This window comes from Bombyx mori, chromosome 23, assembly GCF_030269925.1.
Source record: "Bombyx mori chromosome 23, ASM3026992v2".
NCBI classification, from domain to species: Eukaryota; Metazoa; Arthropoda; class Insecta; order Lepidoptera; family Bombycidae; genus Bombyx; species Bombyx mori.
In genome coordinates, this window is record NC_085129.1 from 7,199,246 (window position 1) to 7,225,988 (window position 26,743).

The following is a 26,743-nucleotide window of genomic DNA, read 5'->3' on the forward strand; positions in this document are numbered from 1 at the left end:
TCTACAAATAAATAATACTCAACAATATTTAAAATAAAATGAGCCAAGAACGTTTATCGATAAAACCTGATAACATTGAAATCTTCTGTACAGCACTAAAGCCGCCATGTTTTGTGGCCAGATGACGTCACAGCGGCACGAAATTTTGGTTGACGTTTCATTTCCATAGGTTTCCTACTTCATTGAGTAAGACGCATGGAGTGCTTACTTCATATCGGTAAATATAATTTTATTACTTCACAATTTTTTCATCCCTTGTAGTTTCCTGTGAGATTATTTTTTAAAAGACATTTTTTTGTTTGCGTCTAATCGTTTGGACTTCAAGAAATGGAGTTGCAAGGGGCGATGACTAAGAAAAAATGTCAATCAGAAAGAGCGCTATACCTTAAGCGTTTAAAAAGGAATACGGTTTACTTATAGATGTTGTCAAGCAAGAAGTAGGAACAACCAATGATGGCAATACTGCCAGAAGATTTTTCAGGGATGCAGAAGGAACAGCCCGCATAACAGGAATACGTAAAGATTTAATAGAGAGGTTTCACGTGATTGTTCAGACTGTTGCATCTGGAGAGCGCGTGGACCTTTCCAATTTTTCCGAGTTTTGTAGATATACTGCAGAATTGTATATTAATATATATACCTGGTATTATATGCCTTCCAGTATCCATAAATTGTTGGCACATGGCAGTGATATACAATAATAAAAAGCTTTGCCTTTCGTGCCATTCCTATAGGTAAACTGTCGGAAGAGGCAGCGGAAGCTCGCAATAAAGATTTTCGGAAATATACAGATAGTTGTTATTTTAGAAAGATAAGTAGACTGCCGACTAATGAGGATATTTTACACAATCTTCTTTTGTCTTCTGATCTAAAGATCGAATGGTGAAACAAAATATATAATACTTAGAGAGATTGATTAATTAGAGACCTACTAAATGTATTTTTGTTAGGTATTATGTAATTATGGGTATTGTTGCGTGCTTTTACTTACTAATCCATATCAAATTTAACTTAAAAGCACTTACGAAAATAAAATAAAGGTTTTTATTCTATGTATTTATTCATTTTTTTCGATCCATTTATTTATTAATATTAACATAATTATATATAACAATTATTATTGAGATTAACGAGCTCTATCTATCTACGTAATTTATTTTGGTTAAAAAACAAAGTTGGTCCCTAAGTCACTCAAATCATAGTATCGACCCACTGTGCGTCAGTGTGCCGTATCGCGCTAACGGGACACCAGCCGATCGTCATCGCATCCGTTTACCTCCCCCCTAACAAACCCCTCCTGAGCAGTGACCTCGAGACGCTGCTCGGTGCTCGGTATGGGTGACGCAATCATTCTGGCAGGCGACTTAACTTCAACTTGTTTGATTTTTGATGGCTGAAGTCTTTCTATTTCTTCTGTTATGCTAGCTTTTATAATTGCCACTGTTGACTGCGTTTCTTTTATAAATTTAAACATTATTGGACGGCAACAAAAAGTTGATGAGGGTAGGTCGTTTTCCCAAACAATTATTCCATCAAATTTCTGAAGCTTTATAAGAACTAGACTGGCCAAGAAAATAGATGAATCATCAAACTCTGTTTCAGTCTTTTGTTTATAATTACTTTGACCTGGGGCTCTATCAAAGCCTATTTGCTTATAAGCAGTAGCTCTCTTGCTGAGTCCAAATCCGAAGTAATCACATTTAAAAGCCCATATACCGCCAAGTTTAGTAATGCTTGCATTTTAATAGCAGCTCCTTCTTCATTAATAATTACCTCGTCTTTCCCTGGATAACATTTGGTCTTTTCTTGCTTAATTTTATATTAAGAAGGGTATAAATCGGACCCATTTTCACTTGCTGCATCTCTTGGATTTATATACTGCCACTTACTTAATTTAAGTGAAACTAATAGTGCCTTATCGGGAGAATATGTACTACTTTTCACTTTACTTGTACTTAAACACTCCTTAACTTTTTCTAGATCTTCGGGGTGATTTGACAAATGGTTCATTATTTCTCCTACATCTTCATTTCCAGTGTTTCTCAAACTAGCAACTGTATTAGCTTTCATTTCATCCGGGGATAACGAAAGCGATTGGTAAATTTGTTCTATGTGCCTGGATCCCAATTCTTCAAAAGGTTTTCGAGGTGTAAAAGTAGATGTCGAGGCTTCTGTAGTACATTAGAGCGTGGTATATTTTCAACATCTTCAGTATTAGAAATCTCGAGCCTTTCCTGTACAGTGTTGATATCTTCAGGTATCATGCCTTCGGGCCAGTTTATTGCACATTCGAACCAATCACATTTTTTTCTTATAAACTGTGCTAACATGCGACTACTTCGTTTCCATATTGCACTTATATTTGAACAAAAGTACGTACAGAATTTTTGGGGCTCAACACTTTTCTCTTCGGTCACGTTCATTTGATTTTGTAGGAATTGAAAGTTTTTTATTATCAGACAGCGACTGTTGTTGCTCTCTTAAAATCATAAATAATCCTAAATTGTTAATAAAATTATCCATTATAACGGAAAAAGGAAGATCACGACGACAATCACAAGATATTAGTAGTAGTACGAATAAACGAACACTAGTTAGTATATAATAAATATGGTCACTTTATACTTCCAGAGAGACACACATGTTTACTATATTTTCTACTACCCAGTAATGGCTGCTTAACTAATTATCCTCCGTAACTAATGTTAACTATCCTAATAATTACAGAGATTGATTGATTAGAGATCTACTAAATGTATTTTTGTTAGGTATTATGTAATTATGGGTATTGTTGCGTGTTTTTACTTACTAATCCATATCAAATTTAACTTAAAAGCACTTACGAAAATAAAAATAAAGGTTTTTATTCTATGTATTTATTAATTTTTTTCGATCAATTTATTTGGCAGAGTTGCAACTTTATGCACATGTTCATAGCATCAAATGATAGTAGACTAGACAAGGTGTAAGAAAAATAAAGTTTCAAAGCGGGACCTCACGGTACTTAGCAGGAATTTAATTTAATGTGACCCGATCTATACAAAAAAATCACAAAACACATTTTTCTGACCAAACTATAAAGTTTTTGTAATTTTTGCCCAAAACAATTATTATTGAGATTAACGAGCTCTATCTATCTACGTAAAGAAAAATCTTAAAAAACAAAGTTGGTCCCTAAGTCACTAAAATCATAGTATCGACCCACTGTGTGACGCCTCGATATGCAAGAGCGAGGGAGTATCGAACAATGGCGGATCCACGGGGGGGGGGGGGGGGGTCATGGGGGTCATGACCACCCCTGAGCTGGTTCCAGGACTTGGTGGACCACTAAATGAATATAATGATTTTATTTATATATTTTGTCACCATACAGATTTTATGTAACTACATACCTTCAATATTTAATTAATTTAATATAATAATATAATAACTTTGTATAATGGCAAACGCTTGGGAACGAACGTATCTAAATTTGACTATGTGACCCCCTCCTGGCGCCAAAGCTGGATCCGCCCTTGGTATCGAGAGGGACGCAGTGCAGGGCCCTCCTATAGTAAATGACAGTCCCGCCCTTGGGGGCGGAGAGTCTGTCATTCCTAACCATGACGTAATTCGCGACTTTGGGATCGCGACGCGAGGGCTTAAAGAAGGTCTCCTGCACCAGAAGGATGTCAATGAGATTATCGCGGAGAAACTCATGAATTTGGTTGCGCTGACGCACGAGTCCGTTGGCATTGTAGAATGCTAACTTCAAAGATGAGGGTTTTTCCCTACAATTATACGCCATTGGTTACCGGTAGTTAGACCAGCGTACACTGTACGGACTCGATGACGTCCATGTGGTCGAATGTCGCGTGTATGCGTTCCTCGGCCGTTACCACCAGTAATTACGCAAATTATATTTTTGCGGGTTTGATTTTTATTACACTATGTTATTCCTTCACTATGCTAGTTTTGTAGTGTCACCTTGTCACGAAGGGAGAATATACTGTGCTTGAATTGTTATCCTTTTTGAAGACTTGTACCATCACACTACAGGTCCATATCAGTTGCACATTTCAATCGAGTATGACTATGACGGAATTAAATAAATTCTGAAGTTTTTCCACCCGCCTTCAGTAGTTCAGATAATTACATCATCATCTGGTGCCCCGTTGTCCTAAAGCTGTTTGAGAGTCATTCTAATATCGAACAGGCTGACGTGGGGGATATCTTCGGTTTAATGTCGGATTAATCTAGCTCTTGTATCCTTTGTCAGTCTCCACAGGTTGTCGAGTAAATGCGTATTACTGCCCATAGAACTCCTCGATCGCTCTCAGGCTTGGACGAAATGATCCTGCCAATATTGGTTTTCAGTTTCGTCAACTGGCTCTCCCCAATAGACAGATCCTTTGTGAACACCTTGGAAGTTTTGTTTTGCTCTACAGCCTCCTTATTAAGCTCAGTATTAAAACGGCATAGATTGGATTCAACAGACTTTGAGATATGTCTGTTGAGTTGCCAATATTTACACGAATCTTCTGATGACTGCAAGCTCATCATTCTAATTTCGTCCATGGGGTCTCTTAGGCAATCAAGAGTTTTAAAGTTCAAGCTGAAAAGACCTACGAGTTATGGTATTTGCTGATGCTTGACAGAATGTAAACTTCAGTCAGAATCTGTCCAACTTGATATTGAGATTCAATGTGCCTGTTACCATCTGATGATCACTTCTAGTTTTAGCTGTACTGATTACAGGTATTAAATATTTGCTTTTTTGTTGACATAATGAATTTGTGACTATATAGACATACAATAGTTAGTTTTTTTAATCAGGTTCCTGAAAGGATCTGAGATATTTCTGTCTCAAAGATTTAATAAAAAAAACATTGTATCCCATCTTGTTATCCTACAAACTAAAAACTAAAATACACAATGTTCTTATATGGGTCCTAGTTACTATGTAGAAAACATATAAAAAAAATTTTTTCCTGTGCTGATAGCCTTGAGAGGCTATTTCAGTTTATAATTGACGTGTAGGTAAGATCACGGGGTTCCAACCAGGAGTGTTGCTAACACTGGCCCTAGCAAGAGCAGTGCTTCGCAGAATCTACTACCGGATCGGAAACTCGACCCACTGAGAAGATCCAGCGAGAAACTCAGTGAGCTGTGTCTATGGATTAATTCACTCATTACTTTGTCGAACCCGTCACTTGCGATGAAGGGCTCAACGAGGACTGTGACCGGAGTTTGTGGTACATAAAAGCAAGTTAATGGATTGAATAAAATTGTAAAATGCCTAACAAAATCCGAAATTAATCCTTTTAAGAAATGCAATAGGTATTACTTTGTAAACTATTCTAATTTTATTTATTGTAGGAAAAGATAGTGTAGGAATTAATGCTCTATAGATGTATACTTCCTGCAACTCCTGGTGATGTAAAGTTAATTTACTGCAATTATTATGAAATTTTATTGATTTATATATTTTATTTTACATTAACATTGATTAAAGTTGGTGCAATTATTGGACCTTTTCCTGGTACAATTATTGGATTACCCTTATAACAGGCTATCTTTTCATTATTTGTTTTTAAATCAGGTGCACAAGTCTCAAATATTTTCTTTTTGGGATTAAGCACAGCTTCAGGCTCTCTAGGATATCCTTCACATACAACCAAATCCCCTGGTATAGCATCAGGTGGAGGTATTAAAACTTCAACTTTTTCAGCAGATGATGCACACATTACCATGGCTTCAGATGTTACACCTCTCATCTAAAAATATATTAAAATTTGGAAATGAATTATACCATATTATAGGTAAGATTTTGTTTACTGAACTATAATATTAATACCTTAACTGGTTTCAAGTTGCAGAGTACCATAACTATTCTTTCTCGCATTTCATCTATTGGAACATGATTTACTAAACCAGACACAACAGTACGTGGATTTTCTTCACCACAGTCTATTTTTTCCACATACAAAGAATCAGCATCAGGGTGTTTACTAATCTCAACAATTTTTCCAATCCGAAAATCTAGTTTCCTTACATCTACTGCTATATCAGCCGATTCACTAGGTTTATCTTTGGGTTTTTTGTTAGAATCTTTGACTTTCTTCTCCTTTTTATCGATAATTGGTTTTTCATTACAAACGGAATCTTGAATAGTTGTAACAATCTTGGTTGTTTCCAGCAGGTCTGTTTTACCAGGTATCGCATACTGCCTCTTTCCGTGTGATATTTCCAAACCTATTAACTCTGCCTTCGCAGCGTTTACCTTCGCCGACAAAGTATTATTTTCTTGTATTAGCTGTTTGATCTTTTCTTCTATTTTAAACTTTTTCACCTCTTCCAGCTTTAGAAAAAAACGTGGAGCGATTACTAATCAAGTGTTTTAAGTGGATTAACATAAACGACATCAGAACAAATTGTTTATTACTCCCAAAGAATAAAATATAATGCTGTATTAGTGCTGGCTAAGGAGCTACATAAAAACCAGGTTTTTTTTAATATGCATTATTAGTATTCTTAAAAACCGTACTTTTTTTTCAAACGAACCTTTTTACGTAATTCGGCTAGCCTTTTTTCAGCTATATCTGCATTATTTATAAGTTTCGTAACTGACTGAGACATATTTCTACGCAATACAAATGACAATTTTAACATAAATGATAAACAAAACGTTAAGATATACAATTCTTATTTTAAGGTTAATTGATAGATAATACAGTACACCGAAGTTTTTTTTTATGGGATTTTATGACCTGGTAACTAAGACCTGTAGGTCAAGTTTTATTTTAATTTTAAAAATACGTAACTTTTTTATATGAAAATGATATTATGAGATGAAAAGAAGTTAAATATTATGAAAGATGGCATGAAGTGAAATGAAAACGAAATGAAATGAAATGAGATGAGATGATATGGGATGAGATGATAAGTATAATCTCAGTAAAATGGCGATCATTTACTGAGACTTTTACAGTGGACTTTTTGGAAGATCCCGAGAAGTAACGTTCAGTATCTTTGTTTCATTTTCCCACATTTGTGCACTTTCACAGATACTAAGTAGTTAATAAACCACCGTTATTACACATTTAAACCTGAAGAAACACTAATGAGACAAAATAAAACAAATCACACAACTTCACTCCTCGCGTTCCCGCCAAAAAGTCCGTACACCGAAGTTGACTTTGTTGTGCCCATATATACACTTAATATATTTGAGTGTGCCCACAGAACACTATAATCTCAATGAAATGGTGGTCATTTACTGAGATTTTTTTCAGTTGACTTTTTGGGGGATCCCAAGAAGTTACGTCCAGCGGCTTTGTTTCATTTTCCCACATTTGTGCACTTTCACAGATATTAAACAGATAATAAACCACCATTATTATATATTTAAATCTGAAGAAACACTAAATAGGCCAATTAAAACAAATCACACAACTTCACTCCTCGCGCTCCCTCCAAAAAGTCCGCTATTATATTGCAACTATAATTTACACTCTATAGAGTACATTTTACATCGCTGCAAGAATGCGTCCCTGACAGTCGGCTCACTGAATTTGGCTCCACCTTTTTTTATTTTCGGATTTTTTTTATTTATAATTATTTGTTCGTCGTTTCTTCGTTAATGTTCGAATGTAAAAATTGTTTGTTCGTCTTTTATTTATTTATAATTACTTAAACAATTGATCACCCTTAAGTTGGCACCTCTTACTAGATATCTTTATTTTTATCATTCAGATTAATTAATTTTGATCAATTATCGTTTGTTCGACGACTTTTGGTGATTGTTCGATCATAAAAACAATTAAATTCGCAATTATTAATTATGTTACATCTAATAAGCAAACCATCACCTCACGCCTACATTGCGCATATATATATTTACAAGTAAAGCTTATAAGCAACAAACAATATGCAGTTATGTTCCTACACCATTCTTTTAAAGTTGAAGCACTTCTCACTGCATCCGGCAGAGCATTTATCTCATTTAATAGACAATCTTACTTTATTGATAAAAAAATATGCCATATTTGTGATAAGTTAAATATATTTTTGTTGTGTTTTCTGTATTGGTATTTTGAGCAAAGAAACTGTAAATGCTACTACTTAACCGTATTTTTAAAGCATGGGTAATTTAAGTAATTTTTTATTAAAATTATGTCTCATGCCGCTTTCTGTTTTGCTACTGTGACATCAGCCCTCGAAAATTTAATCAAATTATCTAATTTTAATCAAGACATATCTCTAGTTACTTTCTATCATGTATCCGAAATTTAATAAAACTAATATGGCCGCTCGAATTTCCAAGCGCGTCATAAATAGGTACCTACCCAAAATACCTACTGTCTGACGTTGTTTATATTTGAGCTTATTTAAGTATCTTTTCCGTCGTAATAGTGATTACAGCATTAAAATATTGCGAAAAATACAATAAATTTCAAGTTCATTGACAGAAAGTGAGAATGTGTTTAATTATGCGTTGAAAGTTACAATAAAACAATGTCGAATAATACTGTCGGCTCGTCGGGGCCAGCTCCCGGCAAAATACGTGGTCCTGGTAGACCTCCGAAACGTACTTGTACATGGTGTGCTGAAAGTAAGACTCCGTTAAAATATGTTCTACCGACGGAAAATGGTAAAAAAGAGTTTTGCTCCGAAACATGTCTCTCAGAGTTCAGACAGGCGTACAGCAAAGGCGCGTGTCTACATTGTGACACAGTTATACGCGGTAATGTACCTTCTAGCAGCAAAAATTTCTGCTCTACGCATTGTTTGAACATTTATCAGAAGAAAAATGAAAAACGTACCACATCACCACAGTCTGGAAACGGAGCAAACGGAACTGAAAGTAATTCTAACAACAATTCTACGGGTTCATTTTATGATATTTACCAACCTTTTGACTGGACTGAATACATGAAAGAAACAAACAGTGTACCCGCACCTCAAGAATGTTTTAAACAAGCACCAATGCCACCCATCAATGATTTTAAAGTTGGGATGAAGCTCGAAGCATTGGATCCCCGTAATCTGACATCAACATGCATTGCAACTGTTGTTGGTGTTTTGGGTCCAAGGTTGAGACTGAGATTGGACGGAAGCGATAATAAAAATGACTTTTGGCGACTCGTTGATGCTGGAGATATACACCCCATAGGACACTGTGAAAAACATGATGGAATGCTACAACCTCCACTCGGCTTTCGCATGAATGCAAGCAGTTGGCCTATGTTTTTGCTCAAGACTTTGAATGGAGCCCAAATGGCTCCTGCTAAAGTATTTCAAGATGAGCCACCTACTCCCAAATCAAATTTATTTTTTGTTGGTCAAAAGTTGGAAGCAGTTGATAAAAAGAACCCGCAGTTGATATGCTGTGCAACAGTTGGAGCAGTTAAAAATGACCAAATCCATGTTACATTTGATGGTTGGAGAGGAGCATTTGATTACTGGTGTAGATATGATTCTAGGGATATATTCCCTGTGGGGTGGTGTGCTCGAGCAGGTCATCCTTTGCAGCCACCTGGTCAGTGCTACAAAAGTGCTACAACTCCATCAAGGTGTGTAACATTATTAACATCTATTAGTACAATTTTGGAACTATTACATTTTGAGAAACTTAGAATTATTGATTGAATTGAGATGTAATTAGACAAATATTGTTTTATATTATGAAAATACATTGTTCGGTATTGTTGTGTGTGATCTTTCTCATTATCTTGTTGAAAGAAAAGTTAAACAGTCTACGTTTAATGACTAGAATTAGAGTTTTCTAATCTTTTGTGAGAAAGACCCATACTGGATAAGAATAAGTATACCTAGACATTTAATAATGAAATATATGATCTAACCACCGATCAATGTAAGACCCAGTAGTAATAGTGAGAGCTACTTACTAACCAACAGACCAATGTGGTAGTTTCATAGTTGTAAAGTATTCAATGCTAGGTAATTTTATTTCATTTCAGGTTTAAACTTAGACCTACTGGTATACCTAATCCTGCTTTGCCAGAAGGTGGTTCTACTGGTGCTGGAAACTCCTCTACAACACCTACATCAACACCGGCTCCTCTAGTGAGACTTTGTATTCGAAACAGCTGTACTGGTGGAAATAGCTTGTTACCCAGTACAATTTCAGGGTCTGGGCCTTCAGGTGCTGCTGAAGCTCTTGCTAAGGAACTATTAATTGTACATCCAGACCCTCAAAGATTGACAAGAGCAATAATGACTGCATCAAGTAGCTATTCTAATAATAATAAAGTACAGGTAACGTTTTCTTCATTTGCAAGTTTTAAAAATTTAAAATATGAAATACATACATCAATTCATATATTGAGGTGTGGAAGGCTATTTATATATATTATCTATATATATGTTTGGTATAAGTTAAATTTTGCTTAATATGCGACATTTATCTTTGTTAATTGAAGGTGCATTTTATGTGATATAAGCATCAACAGTTCAATGTTTTTAATTGAACTTCAGTGGCTTTGATGTAAAGATGCAGAAGTGTTGCTATTTGATTTATAGCCTTTCACCCTTTCTATGTGTATTCTCTAAATAAAATGTCACAACCTGATGTTTTAGCAATCATTTTATATTGTTTTTATCGCATTAGAGGTATAACAAACTTCAAGATAAAAAATAAATATTCAGAAACCTAAAAACATTAATAAACTTTATTTCATCATTTGATTTGATATATAACATTATTATATTAATATATAAAAAAAAATATATACCACAATGTTTCAGTGTTGTAAACACCTGAACGAATTATACATTTTTCATTTATGAGAATCCATCTAAACTATTACACAAATTTTAGAAATCCTTTACATGTCCTTATAGCACCATTGCAATTCAAGCAGAAAAAATCATAATAACAGTAAAAACATAGATAAAAACTAAATATTTCTGGAATATTTCTAAAATATTATTAGTCAAAACCACCTATTACAGCACCCAGCCAAGAGCAAGCAAATCTGTTTATCACAGGAATGCTTGCCTGATAGTAATTGAACCTACAATCTTCAGTGAAGTAGCTAGAGGCCTTAACAGCTCTATAGAGCCTACAGGAATGAAAAGAAATGTTGAAATAGATTCAAGGCTTACAGGTGGCACAGAAAATAATTTTTGCATACTTATATGGTGAATAAAATTATAGTACTGAACCACTATCTAGATTTGTGGGTTAGATTGCAACTATTGTTCACAAACTACAATTTTCAGGTCTAACAAGTTAACTAAGGTCAGTATTATAGTATTCATTGTAAACTAAAACTTAATTTTGTTATAGGTCTCATCTGGAAGCAAAAATTATACAGTAAAAGTACCTTCAGAGCTTACAAATGATGACCTGAAGAATTGGTTGAAAGCTGTTTGTAGTGGTGTGGGAAGCTGTGTTGGTATGATAAAAATAGATACAGAGGATGCGCCTGGTCAACTATGTTCACTTTGTGGAGATTCATCATCTAATAATGTATCATCAGCTGTAAAGAGGCCCCTAAATGTAAGCATTTTTGTAAGCAGCTAAATGTAAGCAGATTTTTATTACACGATGTTATTCCTTCACCATGGAAGTCAATCGTGAATATTTGTTGAGTACGTATTTCATTGAAAAAATTGGTACCTGAAACACTGATGCATCACTACATGCAAATGCATAGGACGTCTTATACTTTAGGCCATAACGACTTCAAAAGGATAAATCCTTTATAATTTTTTATTAATTTTGGATGCCCATATATGTTGGTTTAATATCAGGATTAGGGTTCACATGCACTTTGCACTTGCCTGCAATCCAAAGCAAAAATATCTAAGGTTGCTTCATTAGAACAATGTTATTTTGTTCAAAAATTTTTTTAAATCTTCAGTTTTTCATCAAAATTGTTTATGCCCCTCCTAGTTAGTAATCCACATAATTTATCTTCTAATTTTTTTAGTTCTTCAAAAAATATTTCAAAGCTCTTTCCATCATGTCGGGTTTGCAAATAAATATAATTCAACTGGAAGAGTATAATATATTCAACTCGAATCATTAATATTTGCCGATTGAGATTATCAATATCATTAAATTTTATTGCATTCACATTGGTAGTGATAAAAGATATTTGTGCTATTGTTTATATTACCACTTAATAAATTCATTTACCAACCCTGATGACTTAATAGACATAATGACAAATGTAATCGGTTAATTTTGTAAACTAAGTACAATGTTTTCATAAAACAACTCAAAATAATAAAAATATCCTAGAACAGTACATTATAAGCATGTAAAAAGAGATGTTTTTTTTCAAAATGTATTCAAATCTTAGCTGTATATTTTTTTTATTTTTGATGTTAATGCACTGTCGATTGCACCTATAATTGAGGTGACATCTGCCATGAACTTTTGTCAATTTGTCAATGTTTTGTAGTGATGATCACTTTGTTGGTGCAACTTAATAAATAAATAAATAAATAAAGATGGTATAGACCGGTTTTAGAATTTTAGATGAACTAGAACTATTTTTACAGCTTCATCTTGCTATTACTGTCATTGTAGGGTACTTGTTCTCCTTTTCATACAAAGGATTACTAAATGCATGCATAACTGAAATGTTACTTAAACAAATTTTCTTAAGTGTGTAACTAAGCTACCTAAACAGTAAACATAATAGTTTTTATATTAGTCATGATGTCTCGAATCCCTTACAGTTTCTATGGTCACAGATGGGTGTCAGACAGCTACTACATTATGTGTCGTTTAAAAATTGAATTCTAGTATTTAAAATGAATAAATATTTTATATCAGGATGAGAATATCGCTAACGCAGAGGAGTGCTCTGCAAGCAAGGTGGGACGCGTGTCTCCAGAACGAGCAGAGCCTGCATCATCCACAACCACGACCAGTGGGGCACCTCCTCCACCGCCGCCGCAGACGCCGCCGGGGGACTGGTCTGTGGAAGACGTCATTGGGTTTATTGCTGCTGCTGATCAGGCTCTTGCAGCACACGCTGACTTGTTCAGGAAACATGTACGTTTTCTTACAAACATCCTGCACATACCGGAACACAATGATTGTTTAAAAAAGTTAAAAGTATCCAAAATGAGAATCTTATTTTTTCCTTGATACTGTAAGCTAGGTCTGTTTAGTTGAGTCAGACTGGCTCTTGTGACACCCATATTCAGTTGAACCAACCAAATGATTCAGCCACTGAACTGACATACTTCTACCTCACCCTGTTCACAATGACTTCAAAATATTCTTAGCTTCCTCAGCTAGCTGTACAAATTGGTTGAGAGAAAATTGTATTAAAAATTACCAAATACTTCATTACATTGCTTAAATGCTATTCCAAATGTTTATTCCAGTACAAGAGACAAACAGTATCAACATTTATAAAAAATAATAATAACTTACTAAACTTTGCTTATAATACAAATTTTCTATTGTAGAGACATTATAGTTTTATTATCTGTTACAGGAAATCGACGGGAAAGCATTACTATTGCTGAATTCTGGTATGATGATGAAGTACATGGGTCTAAAGTTGGGTCCTGCTTTAAAAATTTGTAATCTTGTTTCAAAAATAAGAAATCATAGACATTACAGCACCTAATAATAATAACACCATTATAATTTTGCTCTAAGAGTTTGAAACTGAGTTTCTGTTTTGTTTTGTTAAATTAAGTAAGCTTTTCATTATCCTAAATAGTCTGTTTTGTGCTTATTTAATTGCACGCACTTTCTGTCTAGAATCTCAGAAAGATTGGATTAATTCATACATTAAAGAATGTAGGAAACCATTGTTTCTGTATAATTTCTATGAATATAATCATGTCTGTTACACAATCTTGTATAAATGAATTAACTTCCAACAATTTTTTTTGGAATGGCATTGTGTATAGTATATTTTTGTAGGTACCTATAAGTTTGAGAAAATGCATTTACTCTAAGATTGTGCAATGCTCATTATCTGATAGTAATAAAATATTGTTGTCTTTTCAGTTGTATCAACAATTTTATCACATGTCATTGCCTGATGAAAACATATTTTGGAATTCAAATTATGATCTTGTACAGAGATTCTATTAGTAGTTTAGGGTCTTAGTGCCTTTCAATTAGATGTATTTACATTTACACGTCCCATAATGCTGCTGTTGAAACAATAACTTTTCGACACCAATTACATTTTAATGTTTTGGATAGCGATTGTATGGATATTTGAAAGAACGGTATACTGTAGATTGTATCGTTTTATAATAAAAGTTTGATGTATTTATGCTCTTAAAATAAAGTATTGGTTTGTTTTGCGGGAAATTTATACACTTGGCAGTAGAGGCCACAACATTTATGAGTATGTGTACAATATCATTTAAATACATCATGATGACTGATGATGAATTGAATTGTGACAGTTTTCATATCTAGTTCCTTGAATGAGTGGTTGAATGAATTTTTACGAATCGGAATGTCTTGAAAATTTTCGTTTCAAGTTTTCTAATTTGCCATTTTCAAATGTTGTAATGATTAAAAAATTAATTCATTATGTGATATTTAAATGTTATAAATTATCGTGATAAAAAATTTAAAATTAAACTGTTTAGTTATAATTCCTAATTAATGTATATGTATTTTTAAGTTCACATGACATTAATAAGTTAAGTTCGGTATTTGACAGCTTATTATGTTCTTGTATATTTTTAGTTTTAATTGGGCAATTAAGTAAGATTGTGGATAAGACGAAAAATTGGAGAAAAAGAAGAAATAAACAATAGTAACTATGAATTTATTAAAATTGATCAGAAATACAGAATTAGTGTTTTTCATGCTGTACAGTGATAGTACTATTTTGTAAAATTACACGAGGTCGCAGTAGAAATTCTAGACGTGCATTGGTCATACTAGGCAGAGACAGCGATCCCTCTCAATCCCCGTAAAAATATAAATCGCTTATCTCAAATCCACGACAGCCGATTTCAATATATGAAATACAAGTTATGTTTTTTTTTTTTTGCTCAGAAATTATTTTGGCTTTTGCTATTTAGTCATTTTATTAATGATTTATTTTTATGAGTCCGTATTTTCGGACTAAGAATGTCGAAATGTATCAAAGGTATCGTTTTATAGATATGTTGATAAATTTCAATCTGCTTTCATTTATCTAGTTTTCTTAGGCTGGACTTGCTATTTTATGAGGTCATTACCATGCGGTCACCGAGTTCATAGACACCTTAATGTGAATACCGTCGCTCACCTTATGTAAAATAATATCTACAATTTAATTCTCCAGCATTACATAACTTCGTTGGCAGATAGCGATTAAGTGAAGTATGTAAATAACACGATTGAAAGTTTTAAGGAACGCCTAAACAAAAAGGAGCTTTGGAGCAATTCACCATAGGCAATAGCGACGTATTCTTAAATTCAATGGTATAATTTTTTCCTATCAATTCTATAATGTTAAGACAACTTTGTAATGGCGATATATAATAGAAAATAATTACTTGCACTTTCATGGCTGTGTGAGCTATATATTCTTAATGGTTTATAAAATGTTACAGTGATTGTTGTTGCTTATTTAATTAAATCTTTAGCTTTTTGTCAGTGAAGAGAAAATCAAATATATATTCAATATACATGTACTGTAAATATTGATTTGCGAATAATTTTCGCGATGTAAAATAATATTATTTTGTTACAGTAGTAGAGTATATAATTAATTTATGTACATAGGCAGATATGTATAAATAAATTGAAATCCAGAAGTATTTTGTTTTTTATTAAAAGTCATTTATGAATAGTTATTTAACAAGTAATGCACAATGCTGCAGAAGGAAGTGACGAAGCGGAAAAGTAAACGCCCTTATAGAATAGAAGGCTGCGATTCCCCGACCTGGTCTGGTTCGGACCTATTTGGATTTTCAGATCTGATTTATGTGCTATTATCTATGTGCTGCCATCTAGATGGCTTGAAACTAACTGACGGAAAACTTATAAAATAACTATATAGGTGTACATATTGTCTACCATAACGTTTCTGTTAACAATACTTCAAACCATAGAACTAGGTTTCATCATAGACTTATACAGTACTTCAGTGGGTTTCATACTTCAGTGCTTCAAACCAGAGCCTGTCAATCTGTCGTTTGAATATTGTCTTTCAAAGAAAAATGAAATGTCTCAAATTAGAAATAAACATAACTACTTTAATATAAAGATAAGGTGAATATATCGATTAGAGAATATTAATGATTTTTATACCAAGCTTAAAACAGGTAATAACTTAATGCTAGCCCAAGCCCCAAGCCTCGCCACAAAGATCGGTCCTGCGCTGCCTGCATCCGGAGGATCCCCGCGAACCTTAATAGGTCGTCGGTCCATCTTGTGGGAGGCTTACCCACGCTACGTTTTCCGGTACGCGGTCGCCACTCAAGAACTTTCCGGCCAAATGATAAATAAAATAGACTCCAATTATTTTAGATTTCGAAGGAAGAGCCTTCTGCTAGTGGCTGTCGTAATTCAAGTAACTATAGGTATTATTGCAGCTTATGTTCCAGATTTTTTGAGTTTTACTTTCGTAAGGTTCCTTGTGGAGATGTCTGTCGGTGGCAGTATAGTTAGTTGAATACAGAAATGTGATTTTTGCTTTATATCAAGTGCCATTCAATATGGGTCACATTCTTTTACCTGTTTTTGGATATTTTTCTAGAGATTACTAAAATTTTCAATTTGCAATTCCATTTTCGGGTATGGTTTAATTGTCATACTTCTGTTTACGTAGGTAGGTTAGCTCATGGGCTCAATCTGATAGAATTTTCAAATATTGGCTAGCAAGAGCAGTGCTTCGCAGTATCTAACACCGGATCGGAATCGCGACCGAAAAATTCAGTGAGTTGGTCGTGTTCGTTTTCTTAAGTAATACGATTGAATTATTCTAAATTTGGCTACAACGGTTTAATTCAAATAACTTTTAATACAACTTCTAAAACATAGGTCTGTTAATTTTATTCCTAAAAATCCATTTTGTGTGCAACCTAATATTTTTAATTATTATTTTTATTTGCTCGTGTATTTGCTATAACACTTCATCTATTCAATAGAGTAGAAGCTTTAAGGAAGGTTTATAGCAGAGTACCATCAATGAAGGATAGTCGGTATCCGTTGTTTGCATAAATGATGGCACCATTTTGTCATAGCTAAGCCTAATCGTTTGAACATTTAACAATTGGTTTGTTTATTTGATTGAAGCTTTGACCTTTTTTATTTGAGAAGGAAATGTCTATCATCAGTGACTGTGACGTTCTATGAAATTGTTTAACGAGCAAGGCTAGTTGACAATGTAAATTTTTAATGACAGTAAAAAAACTGTACTCCCATTTGTTGATCGAAGTCACCACTAATAATTTAGGTCAATTTAACAGTCGTGTACAAATTAGAAGTAACTATATATAGTGATAATTGTTTTCAGATCGATTCTTATACAGGGTGTAACAAAATGTGTTCGATCAGTCTGTATCTACGTACCGATATGCTTTTACGTAATACCTACTAGATCTATAATATAGGGAAATTCACGATACGCAGCTCGATCAGTTATTAGTGACAAATTGGGGATTCCTATTATAAACAAATATCCATATTTATTTTATGACCTGGGTTATTTAAATTAAATTGTTCTATTGTGTAACCAGCAGTTCTTTAAATTAAATCTTCATTTATGTATTATTACACACTTTGTTTCTAAAGGTGGAAGGCAAGTCTGTTGTATAAAAAGTGAAATAGATCGAAATGTAATGAACTTGTTTTATTTGAAATAATTTATATATAGTATGAAATGAGATAATGCCTATGTGAAATGGTTTAGATTAGCTGTGACGCATAATAAAGTTTGAATTTATGTTTCGACCTCTTTTTATGTCGGGCGATTAATTTATGAATACACGCTCGATGGAGAAACTGGCCGGGTTATGTTCGACTCCGGCGTCTTCGTGTAGACTGGGCCTTCAGAAAGGCGCATTAGACAGTGTGAGCCGCATTGCTGTTCCACAGAACGAGTACCGATTAAGCCCCAACGAGTTCATCCTGTTCCGGCTTAGAGAGACTCACAGTGACGCGGGAAATGCGCGCCGCGAGTCCGTCTTCTCCGATAATGCAGATGGTCAGACGTGATCGTTTAGGCAATTCTCACTTTAATTCACTCCAGCTTGCGCCCCCATGCGATGCTCCATCACCGGGAAGACAGACCACGTTCTGGGTGCCCCAACAACTGGAACTCGACGTCCCCTACGGGAGTTGAGCGAGGACATCACGTTCGCACCACTCACCCCACCTCCGCTGAAGACACAACGCCGGATCAATCTCGGATAGAATGAATTAATGGAAAATTGTCATTTGTAAATTAAATAAATAAAAAATAATAAATATTTACTAACAATCACGCCACGTTAACTGGTCCCGTGATAAGTTCGCAAATAACTTGTGTTACAGGTACCAGATAACGGAAATAAATGTAAGATTAATCTTACATTCGATTTAACGCTTTTCGATCTACATAAATGTACGGGAGTGTTCTAAGCTAACACAAAGTCACGGGTTCTAGATTATATCAATCACATACAATAAAATTGCATACTACTTTCTATTACTAGTAGTGCCAACGTACGTTAAATTATCTAGGGCACTCTAGTTTTTTCGTGTTAAGAATTAGCTACCGCCTCTATTATATTTTGAAGACGATTTTAAAACACACTCTATTAGAAGATCGTGACCCTCGCGATATGCCTCGTGACGTATCCAAATGTCTGCTGATATTGTAGCTATCTAATATTCGTTCTGGAGTTGTATTTGTTCCTAAAAAAAAAACGATAACATAATTTTATAATGTGTTTAAGCAGTTAAATAGTAACTTTACTTGACCTTGCCTGAATAGTGACCTTAAGATTTTTTGTGTAAATTTCAATTCTTAAAAAGTCTCTTACATGCGTTACTCTAAACGTCACTGCAACATTGACACGTAAAATTTTTCTGATATTTTTGATACAATACATACATACCGTACCTATCTTAATATTGTTTATGACGTATTTTTATGGCGTCGAGGGAAAATAAAATAGGTAAGTCAGCTATAATGACTTATACATTATAAGAACTTATATATTATAGGAAGACCAACACTACTAAGTTTCCTGAACACGAAAATAAGACAGTCACTACTCACTGATAAATGAATTCTTTGTGAATTATGCAATATTTATTTTATACGCGAAGTAATTTTTGATATAGTAATAGTGGTTATAAACAGCTTAGGGCTCTGTAAAGTAAATTAAGCATTTCACGTTTTCAAACGCACCTCCGCTCCGTAACGTACAGTTATTTTCAAACAACAAACGAAATTGGTTATTGTCTAAAACTAATGTAGCCATTGAAAACCGATATAAGTGATAGTTCCGGCGCTGCCATAAACTTCAGAATAATGGCGATCGTAAAGTTATGTTTTCCTTTTTTAATTGCAAGCACTTGTACTGTAACCCATTTAGAAATCACCTAGTTTACGGAGTAAACGTTTTCGTGTGACCCTGCCGGGTGGCAGATACTTTTTTATGTTTGAGAGGTTACTGGTGGCCTGGAAGCCTTTCCAGTTTTACCAGGGTATGGGCAGATACACCTGCCCGTGTTTTCGTTTAAGATTATGACATCAAGAAAATGAACTTGTTAATGAATAATTTATGACTATTTATACTCTTCACTGGTGGTAGGACCTCTTGTGAGTCCGCACGGGTAGGTACTACCACCCTGCCTATTTCTGCCGTGAAGCAGTAATGCGTTTCGGTTTGAAGGGTGGGGCAGCCGTTGTAACTATACTTGAGACCTTCGAACTTATGTCTCGAGGTGGACGGCGCATTTACGTTGTAGATGTCTATGGGCTCCTGTAACCAATTAACACCATGTGAGCTGTGAGCTCGTCCATCCATGTAAGCAATAAAAAAAAAAATAGGCTCAGAGAGAACAAATAACGATGAAATTAAGATTAAATAATCTGTGATTAGCTTGACAGGAACTGAAAACTATTTTCCATTTCGTTGACTTTTCATCTTATTTTTAATGATGTTTCTTCCTATTTTCCTGACCACTTTTGTTCATCTCTAAACAAAACTGCTGTGAATTTAGCAACAGTTATGGGACATAAGGGCCTGCTGGTCCAGATAGCCACCACATAACATGTCCATTCTTTTATCTTAGCTAGTCTATCGTATTAACAACCTATATTTCCACTTCCCTTTTGCATAATCTGCAAGTCAGGGCGTTGACCAAATTTTATTTTCCATGTGTGTCTGCAGCGTCCTATGAGGGTCCCAAATACAAATATCAAAACTGACTTCTTAAAAGCTAGCCTTTATTCATTTCACTTCGAAACACTTATGTGACTGTTTCGAAGTTTTTTTTTTAATTTTATGATGATTTTTTGAGAAGTTCTTAAGAGTATTATCGACTAGTCTTATTTTGGGTTCAGACCGTACTCTGGCTCCTTCTGTTCCCTTTTTGTTAATCCATCAGTATTTTTGCCTCAACTAACAACTCGGTTAAGTAGCGAAACTCATTGAACGTTGTTGGGATTATCTAGCCCAGTTAAGATCCAGGTTTGACATCCATAAACTTAATTGATTTTATGTCGCCATCAACTTTAAGATTTAAATTAAAAGTATCAATGGTATTAGAATATGGTTGTCCTACCCTTCAGAATGAAAAGCATGAATGCTCTCTTCAAAAATAGGCAGCCAGGTGGTATGCATACACCAGTAAAGTATGATGTTTGAACTTAACTATCTGTCGTAAATGTTGGTTAGTGGAAAGAGCTTAATTATTTACTAGATGATCTACCAAATTATTTCGCCACGAGAGATCTGAAGATTATGTAAACTAAATTCCATTGTAAGCGATAGTTGTAAAATAAAAATTATTATATCATGTAGCTGCAGCTATGTATTCAATTGGCTACGTAGATTCTGTCGTTACTATCTCTGACAACAATGACAGTGTTAAGAGAGAGGTAATGCACAGACGAGTTGTTCTGTCAGTCCTTTGTCGCCATTCGAACAGAACGGCTTTGCACTGGATCCTAAATTGGATCGTGAGTCGTGTGTGACAATAAACTTAGTGGCTCTTAAAATTAAATATTATAAAGAATGGAATTGCAGCAACACAAGAACGAAAATGGTTTGTACCGATAAAAGTGAAAGTATCAGTAATTATTGCAGTATGTTGACCCCGTTACTGTGAATATTATCTGAGCCTACCTAGGCCTGTTTTCGTAATTTTTATATTTTTATTTGTATATATTATGTTCGGAGCTGTTTATATTTTTAATGAGTAAAAACAAGTGGAATTTATATCGCACAATTACACATTATCTAGTAATTTCAGTCATGAACCTATCACTAATAGGTAATTCGTGAATTTTGTCGTAAACAATGAATGTAGACTTTTCATTAATTTAATTTAATTTATATGTTAGCGCTATAAAAGTGTCTTTAAATTTTTTGAAGTAATCGTAAACAACTACAACACATAATATAAATCTAGAACTTTAACAATTTTTGTCTATGTTCTTTTTTCTTTATGGGATTGTTCATACACACAAAAAGTATTCGATCGAGATTCATCTGTTTTAAAACTGAAAATTTTTGGAAAAAGTGTGACAATTCATCCATTCATAAACTATTCTGAATTGTACAAGATACACAACTAGCGTTTACAAGTTCAAAACTTAATACAGGGTGCTCCTGAATACAAAAACAGACGATGACAGTGCCTAACATAAGAAAATTAAAAAATAGTCGCCCAAAAGTTTATACTTCACGATTTATTTTTACTTACTTTTAAATTTTAATTACTGTTAAAATCCTGAAAAAAGAAACTAGAGCAAGGCCATACACTATGAATATATAAAAAGCGATTTTACAAAAAGAATAATTGTTTTTGGTAAAAATGTTACGACCTTATTATCGTTTCGACATTGGAAACCTCTGAGAATAACCGGCATTATATAGTATGCCATGAATTATATAGTAAGCCATTCACATTGAAAAGATTGAAGTTGGTATGTAGTTGTTTATTGTAATGCAATAACGGCCATCACGACCTTAATAAACACCACAATCTCAATAATAACGGCGAGTTTATAGCTGCGTTTTGCTTTGCATATACAACTCTTATTATTATTTATACACAATACCTACGAAAAGATGTATCTTGTTATCTCACAGTACTTGCTATCATTCACATGGAGTGTATTGAGAACAAAGTCTACAATAAAGTACATAATATTGTACACTTTGAAAATACCTATTTACGTTCTATATAATTATAATTTAACAAATTAGTGTAATTTTTTCTGGTTATGAAATATTCCCTATCTTCATTAAGACACCATGTCAAGACTTCGGGTTATCGGTGCATTTATGTGTATATTATGTGTATATTAATATTGTCTGTTACTGATACTAGTTTTTTATTGAGCTACTAACGAACAAATCAAAGCAGACAGTATGTACGCTACATGGTATAGAAATTGGAAATATTGGAACTTATGTATTACACTCCTGACTATAATGGCTTAATTATAAAGACTGTGACAAAATTAGGTTTATGATATACCGGTAAATAATGTAAGGATTATAGAAATTCAACTGTTGGAAGTGTTTTCTTTCATTGTCTGTTTACTTTAGGATTCCTATATCATCTTAATAAATTCAAGAACAGCTTTGTGTGTACTTTGTGTTGTATTCAGTGCTGAGAAGTAAAAATCTAAATTATTATATCAGGATTTAAAAAGAAAAGTAGTAGTGGTATAATGGATGCGCTGGAATCCCTATACATCGAAAAAAATTTTTTGTTAGACTACATCAAAGCTTGAAATAATTTGACATACATAGACAATAATATTTTTAAATGTTGTTTTAGTACCCCATGTCAATAACAATTTTCTCGAATAAGAATAGAAGAAAAGATTTAGTGCTCTACATATATTTTTCAGAGCATTTGTAGTAGATATTATACTTCGACTTTAACAATCTTGTCCAAATAACTGCACGTGCTAGAACACTCAAAAATTGTATAGTGACAAAGCATCCACGTTTTTCGTTACGGCAATAATAATATTTAGCGTCGAATCACAAACAATGCATACTTTAAAAACGGTTGAATCATAACTATTTAATACATACCTCTCATATAGTTGTATTTACTGGTCTTGTACATTCGCGTACAACTCTCACCTTTATTAAGAAACTTAGCGCTTTTGTTTGTATATTTACAATTAAAGTCCTAGTGCCGCGCCATATCTTCCTCCTTTTTTTTTCCTATCTAAGCTGTAGCCTTGTGAGACTATGTCAGCGTAACCGGGCGAGTAGGTGAGCTCACGGGGCTCAAACCTGACGTTGTTGGTAACACGAACCCTAGCAAGAGCCGTGCTTCGCAGAATCTACCACCGGATCGTAAACGCGACCCACTGAGAAGATCCGGGGAGAAACTCGGTGGGCTGTGTCTGTGGGTTACTTTACTCGCCAAGCCCTTCGTCGCGTCGCGATGGTTGCGACGAGAACGATGATCGGTTCTTGAGGTACCTAAAAGCACCGTTAGTGAATCGGGAGGATCCGAAATGAATCTTCCTCCAGTGGCGATTGTTTCTATTAGAAACAATTCGGAGATCTGTTATTAAAGTACACGATTAAAAAATATATTCTTTTTTATCGTGTATTGAACGTTAAACATATTCAACCTCTAAGGTACGACAGTAAAAAATTACATGCCTGTGAAATTAAAAAACGGAAGCTTAACTGTTGGGTTGGTTGCAAAGAAAGTTTTATTTTTCTTATTGATGTGTTAACAGTTAAAAGTTTATTGAAAAACATTAGTTAATGTTAGGAAACATTTCTGTTATGTTTTTGTAATATTATAAATTTATTTATATAATATTAATTAATATATATTGTAGCTAGAACTTGATTTTTTTTCTATGTTCCGTATAAAGCCCCCACTCATCATATGAATAAGATATGATTTTTTTTAAATATAAGTTGTTTCTAACCCTCTTATCGTGGCCGCCTCTAACTGCATATCCGATTCAGGCTACGGGGCAACTCAAAGTTGTCGTCGCAAAACATGTCTTATCGATTCCTCCGGTTCTACTCGCAATGCTTTTAGTTTCTCTAAGTACCGTCACCGTTCTTGTCGAATGCGTTGAATATGATGTGCAGCTTAGCCCACAGACACAACGACAGTGTCTGGGCGAATCTTCTCAGTAGGTCGCAATTCCGACACGATATTAGATTCAGTGAAGCACTGCTCTTGTTACGGCTTCCCGGTCACCCGTTCGGGCGTAGCTGAAATAGCCTCTTGGGCTACCAACGTATAGGTAGGGAAAAATCCACAGTAACAAATGCGCACTCAGTTTAGTTCACAAAATACTAGTTTGAATTAAATCAATTACAATGATTCTTTTTTTCATTTCAGGGGCCACGCCTTCGCCAAAGAAAGATCTCATTCAAAAAGTCATCGGATGTTTTGGAAAATATCAATTGTACTTATGTTTAGTTGTATTCTTAGTAAAATTTCCGGTCGCATTCCATCAAATGGCCATCATATTTTTATCGCCAAAAGTGTCATATATTTGTGCAAGTACGAACAACGAAACTTGTCCTTGTTCGGATCCTATATACGACACATCAGTCTTCAAACGGACTATAATAATGGAATGGGACTTAATATGTGACAGAAAGTGGTTGACTAGTTTTACGCAAACATTGTTTCAACTGGGCACGCTATTCGGCAGCGTGTTCTTCGGAATGGCCTCGGATAGGTGATATTCAATTTCTTATTATTTCCTATAATGAAATGAAAAATTGACTTAGCAATTGATTGTGATTCTGTATCATTTTAGATTTGGAAGGAAAAACCCTCTGCTAGTGGCCGTCGTGATTCAAGTAACGATGGGTATTACTGCCGCTTATGTCCCAGATTATTGGAGTTTTACATTCGTAAGGTTCCTTGTGGGGATGTCCGTTGGTGGCACAATGGTGACGTCATTTGTTATCGTCATGGAGTTTGTTGGAGCTCAGTACCGAGATGTAATCTCAGCTTTGTATCAAGTACCTTTCAATCTGGGTCACATGCTTTTACCAGTTTTTGGGTACTTTTGTAGAGATTACTCTGTTTTTCAACTTTCAATATCAGTCCCCGTCATTGTTCTGTTGTCATATGTAATTTTGGTACCGGAAACGCCACGATGGTTGATAGCAGTGAATAGAACCGAGGAAGCCATCACCATTTTAGAACGTGTAGCGAAAATGTAAGTAATACATGATATATATGTACCTATCTATATAATATCTGTTTCGAAGATTGCCTCTTCAGTCGTTTGTGGTCACGAAAAATGTAGACTAAAGTATTTGAAATGTCATAAATAATAAAATGAAAATAATAAACGCTAGGTTAAAAAACCCTAAAAGTAATTGTAAGAATGTCTACGAAAATACAATTATTTTCTGAATCTCGAATTCAATAATCTATTTTTTTTAAACACTACATATATAATATGTCATCAACTACATTATAATATGTGTAGGTATAAAAAATGAGTTTTATTAAAGACAAAAAAAACAAAAAAAAAACAGTTCATGTTTATTTTTACAGAAACAAACGACCTACGGATGCTATCAGAACGGATATCGAAGCGTTTCAAGCAAGCTTAGAGAAAAACAAATTAAAAAAAGGAACCGTACTAGACTTATTTCGGACACCGAACTTGCGGAAAAATTTATTGGCTATGTCTTTCAATTGGTTGACATGCAGTTATTGTTTTTACGGAGTGTCCCAATATGTTGGTCAACTCAGTGGAGACGTTTTCATTAATGTGGCTGCAAGCGCCAGTGTCACGCTTCTTGGCACCCTGTTGTCTATACCGTTAATGAAAGTTATTGGAAGAAGAACAATCGTCATAGTATTTAGTTTTGTTTGCGCGTTTTGTCTCCTGGTTCTGGCTGTAATACCACAAGGAACAGGTTCGGTAGTTTGCGCTAGCATTGGTGTTGTTGCAAGTTTCATTGTGTTCGTTGTTGTCTATTTGTATTGTACCGAGCTATTCCCTACTGTCGTTAGAAATGCGGCTATCGGGGTTTCGTCTATGAGTGCTCGTGTTGGTTCTATGGTGGCTCCTTTTGTGATATCGCTTGAGGATGTGGCCGTCTGGCTGCCACCAGTTTGTTTTGCATTATTACCTTTGATAGCGGGCTGTGTTACGTTCCTATTACCTGAAACCAAAGGCTGTGAATTCATGACTACCATCGAAGAGGGTGAACAATTTGGAAAGAAGAAAACTTCTAAAACGAAAGCGTGAATTTGATGACCGTTATGAATGTTGCTTAATTACATTTTGTAAATTACTAGACAGTAGCTTTGTAATGTTAAGATTATTTTGTTTTAATTCAAACAATGCTATAATACATTCTGATATTTTTATATCTTGACGATTTTTAATTACAGCTGCTCATAGTATTGTAATTCTTCACGTTCAATTAAATAATGGTATCTGTAATAACAATTGAGTTTGTTTTCATATAACATCATAAGTAACACGTGCTTTGATTTGACCAAGAAAATAAATAGAATATTTTTTTATCAGTCTTAAACCGAACAAGCGGCTACCGATACCCGCAATGTAACGGAAATATAACCAGGAGCTACCCACCTTTGAGAAACGGT

At 34.4% G+C, this 26,743-nt stretch overlaps 3 protein-coding genes and 3 long non-coding RNA genes across 7 annotated transcripts; 4 read left to right on the top strand and 2 right to left on the bottom strand.

Annotated features, from left to right (window-relative positions):
* Positions 1 to 154: 154 nt before the first annotated feature.
* Positions 155 to 788, top strand: LOC134201076 (uncharacterized). Its single transcript, XR_009976243.1, has 2 exons — positions 155 to 217; positions 421 to 788. It is a non-coding gene; the product is annotated as an uncharacterized LOC134201076 (long non-coding RNA).
* A 4,643-nt stretch (positions 789 to 5,431) lies between these two features.
* Positions 5,432 to 6,677, bottom strand: LOC692809 (endothelial-monocyte activating polypeptide II). The gene is given in 3 exon segments (NM_001046656.1): positions 5,432 to 5,756; positions 5,837 to 6,340; positions 6,544 to 6,677. Coding segments are annotated over 3 exon segments (900 nt in total). The 5' UTR covers positions 6,652 to 6,677; the 3' UTR covers positions 5,432 to 5,468.
* A 1,819-nt stretch (positions 6,678 to 8,496) lies between these two features.
* Positions 8,497 to 13,601, top strand: SCM (sex combs on midleg). Its single transcript, NM_001201436.1, is given in 5 exon segments — positions 8,497 to 9,554; positions 9,963 to 10,260; positions 11,294 to 11,506; positions 12,794 to 13,015; positions 13,467 to 13,601. Coding segments are annotated over 5 exon segments (1,926 nt in total).
* A 2,297-nt stretch (positions 13,602 to 15,898) lies between these two features.
* On the top strand, positions 15,899 to 18,419 carry LOC134201077 (uncharacterized). The gene is made up of 2 exons (XR_009976244.1): positions 15,899 to 16,207; positions 18,189 to 18,419. It is a non-coding gene; the product is annotated as an uncharacterized LOC134201077 (long non-coding RNA).
* LOC101739488 (uncharacterized) lies at positions 17,775 to 19,045 on the bottom strand. Its single transcript, XR_209551.5, has 3 exons — positions 18,919 to 19,045; positions 18,735 to 18,835; positions 17,775 to 18,319 (listed from the first exon to the last, which is right to left on the bottom strand). It is a non-coding gene; the product is annotated as an uncharacterized LOC101739488 (long non-coding RNA).
* On the top strand, positions 18,743 to 26,582 carry LOC101739344 (organic cation transporter-like protein). Of its 2 annotated transcripts, none has more exons than XM_021346446.3 (4): positions 18,743 to 19,098; positions 24,497 to 24,842; positions 24,924 to 25,331; positions 25,676 to 26,582. In XM_021346446.3, the coding sequence occupies exons 1-4, from the start codon at positions 19,074 to 19,076 to the stop codon at positions 26,376 to 26,378; spliced, it is 1,482 nt and encodes a 493-aa protein (XP_021202121.2). In that variant the 5' UTR covers positions 18,743 to 19,073; the 3' UTR covers positions 26,379 to 26,582. The 2 variants fall into 2 exon arrangements, with proteins under 2 accessions (XP_021202121.2, XP_004921745.2); XM_004921688.5 differs by lacking the exon at positions 18,743 to 19,098 and adding an exon at positions 21,002 to 21,199.
* Positions 26,583 to 26,743: the final 161 nt, after the last annotated feature.

What these genes read in the sequence shown, in the direction of transcription:
- LOC101739344 (XM_004921688.5), top strand. Translation starts at nt 21,169, where the DNA reads ATGGAATTGCAGCAACACAAGAACGAAAATG. An exon ending in TTCGGAATGGCCTCGGATAG is followed by an intron (nt 24,843 to 24,923) that starts GTGATATTCAAT and finishes GTATCATTTTAG; the next exon opens with ATTTGGAAGGAAAAACCCTC. An exon ending in TTAGAACGTGTAGCGAAAAT is followed by an intron (nt 25,332 to 25,675) that starts GTAAGTAATACA and finishes TTATTTTTACAG; the next exon opens with AAACAAACGACCTACGGATG.